Source organism: Diadema setosum, chromosome 20 (genome assembly GCF_964275005.1).
Source record: "Diadema setosum chromosome 20, eeDiaSeto1, whole genome shotgun sequence".
NCBI lineage: Eukaryota > Metazoa > Echinodermata > Echinoidea > Diadematoida > Diadematidae > Diadema > Diadema setosum.
In genome coordinates, this window is record NC_092704.1 from 193,927 (window position 1) to 206,432 (window position 12,506).

The 12,506-nt window shown below is 34.9% G+C and overlaps 1 protein-coding gene across 1 annotated transcript in view; it reads right to left on the reverse strand.

Moving 5' to 3' along the window:
* Nucleotides 1-10,868: 10,868 nt before the first annotated feature.
* LOC140243244 (serine/threonine-protein kinase Nek10-like) overlaps nucleotides 10,869-12,506 on the reverse strand; it is a 30,807-nt gene continuing 29,169 nt past the window's right edge. Inside the window, exon 33 of the mRNA XM_072322915.1 lies at nucleotides 10,869-10,971. Coding sequence (XP_072179016.1) covers nucleotides 10,896-10,971 — 76 coding nt within the window. The 3' untranslated portion in view covers nucleotides 10,869-10,895. The remainder of the gene's footprint in view (nucleotides 10,972-12,506) is intronic.

Genomic DNA, 12,506 nt, shown 5'->3' on the forward strand with positions numbered 1-12,506 from the left:
ATTTAGCCAAATCTATTTCTATGAAATTATTTATGTTACGAAAAATGAACCAATTTTTGGATAAAGATTCACTTAAACTTTTGTATACTGCAGTTGTTCAACCGTGTATTGATTATTCATGCTCCGTTTGGGGAAATTGCTCTGCTAAAAATAAAAATATTCTATATCGATTACAAAAGAGGGCAGCACGAATTATCACATCAAATTTTGATTACGAAACTGCAAATGGGAATGACATAATCAAGGTTTTGAATTTGCAAGCATTTGAAAATAGAAGGAATTATTTTTTGTCAACGCTCATGTATAAATGCATCCATGGACTTGCCCCCACCCGAATGTGCAATAATATTGAGATGATTTTTGACAGGCATGGGTTTAACACAAGAGCAGCTGATTCTTTGAATGTGGTACCACCTAAACCGAATGTAGAGTGTTTTAAAAGCTGTTTTAGATATGCAGGAGGAAAGATATGGAACTCACTACCAAATGTTTTAAAGAAATCAAAGTCATTGTCAGCTTTTAAGTTGTTATATAAGAAAATGTATTTTCACTGATTTTATCAAACGCCCTGTTTTTACATGATATGTACCATATTATTTTTTGTCACACTGTGTTACCCACACTTGCCTGGTGCAAATTATGTGTGCATGAATCCATGAATGTATGTTATGGGTATACATGCATTCGACTGTTTAGGTTAAACGGGCATGACTGCCAGATTGCATGTAATCTATTTATTAGTGTAGATTTTTACATAGAATTTCTATCTGCTTTTTATGATCGTGGGCTTGTTGATTCAAGTCCTTTCTGGCAGAGTTTTTACATTCCTTTTGTACACCAAATGGTATGATTGTGTATATAATCTTGCATCATTTTATTCACTGTTTTAATATATTCTTTTGCATCATATTGTTTCATTATATTATACTTAGACTGGTTACTACTGATTTCAATTTAACGTATTGCTCCTTTCAGCTCTGATTGCTTGTTTGTAGTGGTTTTTATGCTTATATTTATGTAACATGATTTTTGTATTTATATAGTTCGATTGTACAGGACCTTGATGTAAAACAGCATTCACTTGCTGATCTTGTTATCCTGTCAAAATATGTTGAAATAAAATAAATAAAATAAAATAAATAAATAAAATCTAAAGAGACAATCTGTATCTTTGCAAATAAGCCTTAATTTGCATAATTTATGCAGAAATACATATAAAAATCTTTTAAAAATATATGTGCATCCAGGAGAAGTACCTAATTTGGTAGAATTATTTTATAGATTAAGTGGAAACATTCCTGCAAAAATTGATTTCATACCTATGTAAATAAACATAAAATTTGCATAATCATCCAAGTTATTGTGCAAAAATCTGCATTTTTGAAAGAATTTCTAATCTATTAAGCACTGGATCTTGTAGTACAAAGTTTGAACCTGGGATGGATGTTCCTTGGGTCAAAACCAAATGATTCATCTAAAGAAACAAACCGTCTCTATGCAAACAACCTGTTATTTGCATAATAAATTATGCATATCAAAATCTACACATAGATAATCAGAACAAACAAAAAGCAATTATGTGAAAATGTCTTAAATCGCTTTGAACTTAAAGGGATGGTACAGTATTGGTGGAGATGAGAATTGTGCTTTTAACTTTTTGCGAGATACCAAGAAAACACTTATGATATAGTACAGAGCATACCATTTTAAGAGGACTTCAAAGTTTATTTGATGGAAATCGGGTTTGGGATGACTAAAACATCCAAAAACACAGTAAAACAAAGCGATCGTAATAAAGTGTGGGTCCCACACTTTATTAGAATCACTCTTTTGGGATATCTCAGCCATTTCAAATCCAATTTTCATCAATATAAACATTGAATTCCTCATAGAATTATATGCTCTTTCATATTTCAGAAGAGATTTCTCATTATCTCACCAAAAAATGTTAGAAACCTGAAATTAGGTCTCAACCAAAACTATACCATCCCTTTAATATCCAAAAAGCTAATAGAATAAGACAATATTCTCACAACAACACTTTTCAGTTGCTTAAGTTGTTTCCATATTATTTAATTAACTCTGATAGGGATTTTATGCATGAATTATGTTAATAAGTATACAAGACGTGAAATTTCGAAACATACTGATCTTTGAAATGATTTTTACTGTCAATTTTCCCTCATTGCATAAATGATTTGCAGGATGGGAAAAATAGCAATCGATAGTGACACTCTTTAAATAGGATTATGCAAATATAAAAGTAGGGCCTACATAGGAACAGATGCAAATCGGAACAATATTGCTTACAAAAGGATTGTTTTTCCCTTGCAAACAGTACACAACTAAGGTCATGGTTAGAAATCATTACAAAAAAACACTACAATAGCGAAAATTCTGATTTTCATTGTTTTTTGTAGGCACCCAAGCGAAGCGAATAAGGGGCTTTTTATATCAAACTGATTATAAACTTGTGTAAATTATGTGGATTATGTGGATTAAGGGTATCTGCGCACATTAAGAACTTACAAGCTTGAGTTTCTGTTTCTGAAAAAAAAAAAAAAAAAAAAAACGTTCCCTCAGTATACTATGAGCTGTTATGGCATGGAGACTATGCTAGGAAATTTATGCACAATAACATTTTGATAAGGCAATAATTTATACAAAAATTGTCATGTGAACATTAATCTTAGTCTCTGACTTTAAATCAGTTAATTTCAACAATAAATCAAAGCAGAAATAATATGTTCATAGCCATAAAAGAGTATATTAGATGGCGTTTACAATTACTAGGATGTGATTTGTCAACAGATTGTCACGTGCTACTGTTTACGAGGATGGCAAATATCATATTCTCTCTGGTTGTGATTGTTTTCCCTTTGGATAATGTAACTCCCTGGCGGTCCAAAGAATGTTGTATTCATACCAGCTAATGCCTGTATAGATGATTATGACCTACATGATCTTGAAGCTTTTTCCAAAAAACATGATTATGTTAACTGGTTTTGTGTAAAGATGTCAGAGGTTAAAATAAAAAGGATGCACAGGTAAAAATGTAAAAGGTAAGAATGTCAGAGGTTATACATGTGTACATCAAAATTAACTTTCATGCGACCCATACATTAAATGCAATGACGGTGATGACTATACCATGTCACTGAATTCCATGTCCTTTCCTGCTTATCAAGAGGAAACAAAAACACTTGAGAGGGGAGGGCTTAACATTTTTTTCGATAATCAACAAGGGTATCACTGTCAGGAAAGAACATGCACAAATATGTACTAAGTTTCATGATACCTTGATTCACATTCAAGATATGGAAGAAAAAGTGAAATATAGCACTTTCATCAGAGCTTTGACCTTTTGTCAGGAAATTTCCCAGAGAATCTCCATTAGATAATACATGTATATATTAAGTTTCAAGAAAAATCCTACAAGCATTGCAAAAATATGAGGGAAATAGTGAAATTTTGAGAGCTCAATTGACCTTGATCTTTGACCCTTGACCTTTGACAAATTACCCCTAAATTCCCAAGAAAATCCCTGCCAGTACCTCGTTCCATGAAGACATCTTGAACCATTTGCGAGATACAGAGACAAAAGTGAAATTTTAACATTTTCACCTGACCTTTGACCTTTGACCTCTTGACCTGAAACTCTCTGAAGAATCTTATTTTGGAATGTATATATATATATAGTATGCAGTCACTACGTTTCAAGAAAATACCTTCAGGCATTGCATAGATATGGGGGACATAATGACATTTTTAGCATTGACCTTGAACTTTTTGACCTTTGACCTCTTGCTGATTTTACTTAAAAACTGCTTAATTAATTGCCCAATTATACGTCATCCTTGGACCAAGTTTGGTGAGATTTGCTTAATCCAGTCTTGAGTTATCGCGTAAACTGAAACAAGTCGACCTTGACCATTGACTTCTGGTACATTCGGGTATTAATATGCACAATATGCTAATTAGGTGGTATTTGCATAGAGAAATAGTGTTTTGATATTACAAACGAGAAATAATGTTTTGATATTTCAAACCATTTCCTTTTGACAGTACCTAAAGGATATGCATAATACTTTGGTAGTTTTTATCATAAAATGCAGTCCTATACTGTAAGAAAAACTTTTAAAAATAATGTTTTTACTTTACTTTCTTTAGTAATTATGTAAATTAGCTGGTAATGATGGTTTAATAATTCAAACTCTTTTGTCATTTTCTAAAGGGTTATATCTATCTAGGAAGAGCTTTAAGGGGGCTTTCATTGTTTACAAATCAATTTGAATAACTCGCATAATTATGCAAATTTTGTTTATTTACATAGGTATGAAATCAATTTTTGCAGGATTGTTCCCATATACTCTATAGAATACTTCTACCAAATTGGGTATTTCTGCTGGATGCACATATATTTTTAAACAATTTTTATATGTATTTTTGCATAAATTATGCAAATTAAGGCTTATTTGCATAGATACAGATTGTCTCTTTAGATGGGAAAATTCCAATTGTACCGAGGAACATATGTGCCAAATAGGACATTTGTACTATAAAATGAAGCGATCACCCCTTTTTTTGACCTTAGCAAGCCTACTAATAGGTGGATCACGTCGTCCATTTCCCTCATATGCTACGTGAATAAGCTTCAATCAAATGTTTAATGGTTCTGGCAAAGGCAATTGAAGAAAAATTCACTCAATTCTGGTCCACGGTATTGTGATGCACCACTTGCAAATAATACAACTGGTGACAAAATGAAATCCATTTCATCAAGGGCAGAAACAAGATCATAATTATACACACCAACCACTGCCAGAAAGCAACATTAGACACTGATGAAAAAAAAAAAAAACGAAAAAAAAACAACACGCGAGTGCAAGTTCACTTTCCATCTCTAGAGTTACCTTCAATTCTTTGAAAGGAACAGAACAAGGAAAAACAATTTCTAAAGGTCATCATTCTCTCTCTTAAGAGGTGCAAGGAATTATCTCTTTACACCCACTTTATTATCACATTATTAAACAATACTTCAGATCATTATAATCATTCATACATAACTGGGTCACATGTAAAGATGTTCTGCTTCCCAAATTTCATCACAATTTCATTACAATTCAAAATTTGCAGGAAAAAAAAAACACACACTTTAGCATACGTCCTCTCAATACCTGGTGTCATGCATTTTCAAACATAAACATCATAAAACTTCTTCACTGTGCAACTATTAAAGCTGAAGTCACTTTGATCATTAGATGCAGCAAAAATCTTCTCTATCCTCCTCTATCCCATCATGCCCAACTCCTCTCTCTCTTTCTCTATTATACCTGCAGTCAAATCAGTTTTGTCAATTTTAATAACAGGCCAAACACAGAAACGAGCCGTAAACTTTTTGTCAATATTGGGGTTATCCATCATTGTGAATATTCGTGCAATCTCCACAAGCAATTAAAAAGCTACATGAAAAGTCTGCAATCAGTGTCTCAAACAGCCGTAGTGTGTCAGCTGTGCCTGAGAGTCCTACGAACAGACCTCAACCAGTCAATGCAGCTATGCTTGTCTTTCAAAATTTACACGTCCACTCGTCCACTCAACAAGATGTGTGACAATTTGACTTTTGACACAAAAGTTATAATGCATGCTGGGTCGAGTATTTTACCTTGGCCTGATTATAAATTGTCATGCCTTATGTGTCACTTACATACACAAAAGGTTTCCCTGGCACAGCCAGGGTGGTTTCCATACTTTCATTAACTTTTTTTGTCCAACCATGGACATGTTAAACAGTCAAAGAAAGCAGTATTCCGTTTGCTTGAAGGATGTAGCAATCTTCCTGCATTCAGCATGTATCATAAATCTCATATAATCTTATACATCATGTAGCATTCAAAGAACAGTAACCATGGTGATTCCAATGTCCCAACACCAGCATCACATATCTCCAGTATGCACTGCAACATTGTGTTAGGTGAATTCTTTTTAAGTCAAAATCACTTCTATACTGGGGCATTTTGTAACACTTAGATGTCAAGTGATTTCGAGTTTTAATATAACACTGTACAGATAAACCCCCTTTAGTCGCAGCAGCTTTTTAACATGGAAACAACAGTACACAATGTATCATTATCATTTTGAAGTGTTTACAATTAACATATGAAAGTTGATACACAAGGAGATATATTTTTTTTCACACACACAGGCTACAAGCTTTTGATAAAACTTTCATATCTTATTCAATATATGTACATGTCATATGTGCATCATTACATCACTGAAGCTGAAATATACACGGACACTACACACGCAAGCAATAGCATTCTGGACGGAGTTAACAAGGTATATCATAATCTACAAATTACACGACAGTGGCTATGTTTGATGCAGAAGAGCAATAGCTAATAAATAACATCCGCATCATATAAGTTTGGAATGATGAAATGTAAACAAGCAATCTACCTGCACCTGTCTAATTGTTTGCAGAAATATGGGAAAAAATCATTTGTTACATCATACAAACATTAGATCCCACTGAACTCTGAACTTCAGCATTATCACAGGAGTGGCATAGAAGCTAGTACCTACCTTGCTCCTGTACTGAACACATTCAGATGTGCCAGAGTCACACTTATTGGCCTGATAGACATCACTGAATGAAAATAAATTCTTTCTTTGTTACATCTCACCCTGGTTTAGGTAACAGACGATTTTTGTTTGAAGGAGAATAGGCTTAAACATATAAATACCAATACACCATGTGTGCCTCATAACGTCGCTGGGGGGACAAGACCTTTATCTCGAATTTTGGTGCAAATGACTTTTTTGGATTAATGGTCAAATAGTCGGTTAAGTGATGTCCTGTGCAGATCCGAACTGCCTTACCCACAAAATGAAGCCACCACAGCATGTCAAAGGAAAGGCTATCCCATTCGCTATAGTGCTTTGGCTGCCATGTTTTTTGGCTTTTCTGAGCATTTGACATTTTGTAGATACGAGGTCTTGATGCCCCAGCGACGAAAATTCTGAAAAGAGGTGTCACAGCACCAAAGAGTTCATGAATCATATCTCTGAAAGTAAACAAAATAGCGTATGAAGTCAACTGACAAAAGCACCATCATTTTACCACAAACGTACGCTAACTCACGCTATGAGAAAGCGACAATGCACTCACCATCTTGGTCAAGCCATAATTTCCAATGTGCAATACTCTTATTGGACGGATTAAAGAACAGAAAACAACACTGCAAAAACATAGAATCTCACTGGTACATCATGTAAGCACTAATATTCAACAGACTCACTGGAATGAATGAAACACAATAACACTATCATGAACACTATCTTTAAAAAGGACATGAACGAGAAAGAAATCATTAATTTGCACTTGGAATGACACAAACTTTACTTTCAGTCCACTGATGTTTAACACCCTACATTAAATTTCTGTTCAGGCCACATTTCTCCCATACTCAACATACTCTGGTGCAGAAAATGTTCAAACAAACAAGCTGTTGTTCACATCATCAGTGAAATGAAAAGAGAAAGTGGAAATCAATATCTTAAAGACTTACAATATTCCAGCTTCACAAAGCAACTCCTTGCTCAGATCAGCAAATTCTTTTATAACGAAGAAATCTGTACATACACAAGAGTGTCCAATTTAGCTCTGCAGCAATATATGTCAAATAGATGCATTTAGGAGAGAAGGGGAAATATTATTCACTCTGGTGACAATTTACACAGTATACTGCATTATAATATTGAAGAATAATCTCAAGAAGTATTTGTTAAATTTGGCTTACCTTAAAGGGTGTGTACAGTTCTGGTCGAGGTGAGGATTTAGCTTTTAACGTTCTGCGAGATATTCAGAAACCACTCTATGAGATGTCAAAGAGCATGCAGTTCTAAGGGGTATCAAAAGTTTATTCGATGAAAATCGGTTTTGAAATGGCTGAGATATCCAAAAACAAGGTGAAACAAAGAGATCCTAATAAAGTTGTGGCATGCCGCCTTTTATTATTAACACTTTTTTGGATATCTCAGCCATTTGAAAACCAATTTTCATCAAATAAACGTTGAATGCTTCTTAAAATTACATGCTCTGTCGTATTTCATAGAGGCTTTTCATTATCTCACTTAGGAATGTTCAAAACATGAATCCCCACCTCAACCAGTACTGTACAGTCCCTTTAATTATTATTTTTATATATGTCCTATATTGTTCTACTATCTTGTTTTCTGTCCTTTATGTACCAGGACGTAATTCGTATTTTGCATATGGTTGCCCCTAGAGCATTCAATAAATTAGACAGATTTGGTGCCTGATAAATCCCATAAGTAGAAAAAAAGTAAAAAGCAAATCTCTGGTGATGTGTGATGCAATCAAAAAGTCATCCTTCATGAATCTTACAGATTTTTTTTTTCCCTTCCTGTTTTTTTTTTTCAATTTCCTTTTTTTTCAAAGCAGTCTTGGAACTGTGTTTTCATGTGAAATCTTACCTTCCTAAAAAAGAAAGGGAATAACTCCTTAATGAAGCTCACCTCTGCAAACTGAACAGTTTCATTTTGTGTCAGTGTGCCCTGTGGTGAGGTGTTAAATTATTTAGAGGTGTCAATACCCAGCGGATCAACTGAACAGTGAAAGGGTAAACAGTACCAAAAATGACTGGACATCCCAGGATATTCACCATGTACGCAGCCAGGAGTTCACTGTATAATAGTTACATAAATTTCTTTTCATCAGATTTGTATAAAACCTGATTATGAACAGGCATGATACACTATTGATGTTCATAATACTGCATGCACAGAATAAAACGAATTTTTAAATGACCTTCTGCACGAATGCTCCTGATTTTGGCATTAAAACAATGCTACAAACACCCAATCAAACTGTTAGTCTGTGCATAGTTACTGTAAGCCTTCTTATATCAGTAGAATCTCCTGTGACTCATCCCTTTAAGACCTTCTGTGGTTTGAATACACAAATCGTATACAGAGCCTGAAGTATCCACATTTAGCATTATATCTTACTGTTCAGTTCATACACTAAAATCCAGCCATAAAATTCCATAAAACTCTTTATAAAAATACTTGACAATACAACTAAACAAAATAAACATAATTTACAATGACAATATAGTGTCTTAATATCATTCTGATAAATATTTTCTAGACTATCTGTACAGGAAACATATGTGATAGATCTGTTCTGTTCAAGAAGACAATGAAAGCATTGTTCCTAACACCTGATAAATTACTGCAATTAGTCACACATATATGGAACTGAGACCAGTCTTTCAATGAAATAAATCTCTTTATTTCAGAGAGATAGCTTACAGTGTGTTGGTAGTCAAATGTTTATCCCTGGCACTGTGTGCAACACTATCAATATTCATTTTTTTTTTTTTTTTTGCTACTTGCCTCATTCTCACACTGTGTTTTCAATACCTAATAGACAATCCATCATTACTTATGTCTTATTACCCTCTTTCATAGAAAACATTGCAGCTTGTTCTCTTTCAGATCCAATAAAGATAGGTTCAGGAGACAGCACTTTTCTTGTATGAAAATTTTATATCATGCATTATAATTCAACATTCTGAAACTTTCCTGCATCAACTTGCAAAAAGTCTTTACTACCTGTGAAATCTTTCATTGTCTTGGACAGGGCTGAAGATTTAGACCCTTTCTGTGTGTTGCTTTCTAGACTTGCATCACATGCCAAAAAGACTATACACATCAGTCATCAGACTGGGAGTTTAATCTTCTGAAGGTATTGTTCCACACAAGAAAGGAGTAAAGAAATGCCAATAAGTCATTTTTTCACAGATCTGTTGACAGAGAATGACAAGATTTGAGTTTTGCTGACACATTGACACATTGTCCCATTCATCAAAATATGACAAGTCAAGGTTAGTTCACTCAGCATAACACATGCTGTGATCTTTGGCAATCGTGATACAGCAAGGTCTTAGATTCAAAGTACAGGCAAAAGCCATTTAATATGCGGAGAATGGACAGTGTACTTCAATAAAAGTTTTAATGTAATATAGCATGTGGACGGAAAAAAATAATGCTCATATATCAAGGTGAATTTGAAGCATTGTCATTAAAGCAAGTTATTGAGGGATGGATAAACACATAACTTTCAAACAGTTGAAGTGGTAACTTTTAATTATCAATATTGGTACTATGTAAAATCTAAATTTCTTTGTACATTTAACTGTGATATATTGGATGAAAATAACAAGCTCATATTAAAATGAAAGATTATAAAGGCATCTGTGTGTTATATACATGCAAGCCAAGCACAAAGTAATACATCAATAAATGCAAAAAAAAAAAAAAAAAAAAAAAAAACCCTCTAGTAAAGAACGCTTTCAAGGTTCAGTTCCTAGACAGGAAATATGAGAGGTATATCATACAAACTAAGGCAGGTTTGTCTCTAAGACTTGTCATTCTCACATATAGATTGTCCACACGTCTGCTAGTATAAAAATGAAGAGGAAGCAGGATTAACAGCTGTCCTCTCCTACATGACTAGCTTCTTACAGCAGGCTGGGATTAAAGTTTCTGCCATCACATGGTTGAAAGTCTCCATGGTATTCAATGAACATCCTTCCATGAATGGATAGACCATCAAATGTAGCATGACTTCTTATACACTGGAGTTGTGCCATCAAAGTACCATCAACGTCAAACAACTTGGCTGATGAGCAGTAATGTCATGGGCCTTACGAGTTTCTTGCTAGCTCTCACACACTGAACTAAAGAGAGTGATGAAGGCAGCCTTTATAACTTGATCACAGGAGTGAAGACACTGTATCTCATTTCTACCACATGAGCAGGCAGCTGAATACAATCATCTATCATCATCATCATCATTATCATCAAATGTCAAATGAGGTCATCCTCTGAAGCACTGAGGGGTTTCCTCCTATTGGTCCCAGGGGCTGGGTTCGTCTCCTGAGGGTAAAACATAATAGAGGAAGCTGTGATAGTTTCTTCAAACGGAATCATGGCATCAAACACAACCAGATAGCTTCCTCACTACATTGGGCTCTTCTCTCCAAACACAAATCTTCCAATTTTAAAGAGGAACTGTTTGCTCAATACACCACACCTAGTAGGCATCTACGAAGACACTGTCATAATCCATACTTTTTTACATTTAGAAATGAGGATCCAATTGCTGCATAATATTTAAAGCAAATTAAAAAACCACAATCAGCCTTCTTTTTTCCCTCACTATGACAGCAGACTGCATGATTCAGTCACCATCATGCTGGTCTAATATATTACACTTGCAGAAAAAAAAAAATGCTCCAGTGCTACATCACTTCATTGGAACAACTATGCAAGCTGTGATTTGAACCTAATGGAGCACTGACTTTAACACTCACTTTCGCATCAGTGGTTGAACATATATTGTGCTTTTAATTAGGGATTACATTTTCTCATGAAACACTTCATATCATACCTTCATAAAATGTGACATCACATTTATCTTGAATATAATATGTGACCAGCGACAACGGTTTCAGGCAAAAGTCTAGAATTTTGGAAATTCATTTTTTCATTGAATCATATTGCCCATTTTCTAAGCTTTACATTGATACGTTGTATAAAACACTTTTATTCTCCAGCACTGTAAGTGGTCATATAAAGCAAAATACAATGCACTTTTTGATTTGTTAGCCTGACAAAATTGCGAGAAAACGAGCTTTGAAGATACACCTTTTGTTTGAAGGCAATGCCGAGCGGCGATGCGTATTGAGAATGACCCATCCGTGCGATGGTGCCAATCGAGATTAAGCTCCGCCTCTAGCAACCACAGCAGCTTCTGATTGGCTCACTGATCACAAAGTCAAATTTCCCGGCACCTTCCTCGGACCGAATGAACAACGCATTTGGCTCGGGTTTGTTTACCAATTCATCTTTCAAAATGGCGGATGCAATATCCACACACTATACCTGTGTGTACACGTCACAGGAGCGGGTGGCGCATTTGTATCTACATCTTTACAAATCACGTTTTCATTGCGGTTGTTTTGTCTTGTAAATTTCATTATTTGGGACCCTTTTGAAGGCAGAAAGATGGCAAGGGTCACCCTTCCTGTTGTTTTGTTTTCAAGCCGTGCATGTGTTGCATTGTGCGGTAAACAAACAAACAAACAAATACGACTTCACTTAGTTTGGTGCGATTTTGACGTTTAGTACAGTGTATCAATTGAATATTGGGCATTTATGACCGCACCTTTCCTCTCTTCTGCTGTCGTATTTACTACAAGCACAATTGACAAGTGAATTTCAGTTGTATGTTGCACGATTTGTGTGGCGATTTGCAACTCTGCTACGTTCAAACCATGTTCCCTATCATATCTATTCTCACGTTGGTAAGTTAGTGCTGCCTAGTGTTGCTGTTCACGTTTTGTTTCACTTCCGTTGTGGAACATTGCGGGAGAAAAGCTCGGATAGAAAGCCAAACGAAGAGCGTACAC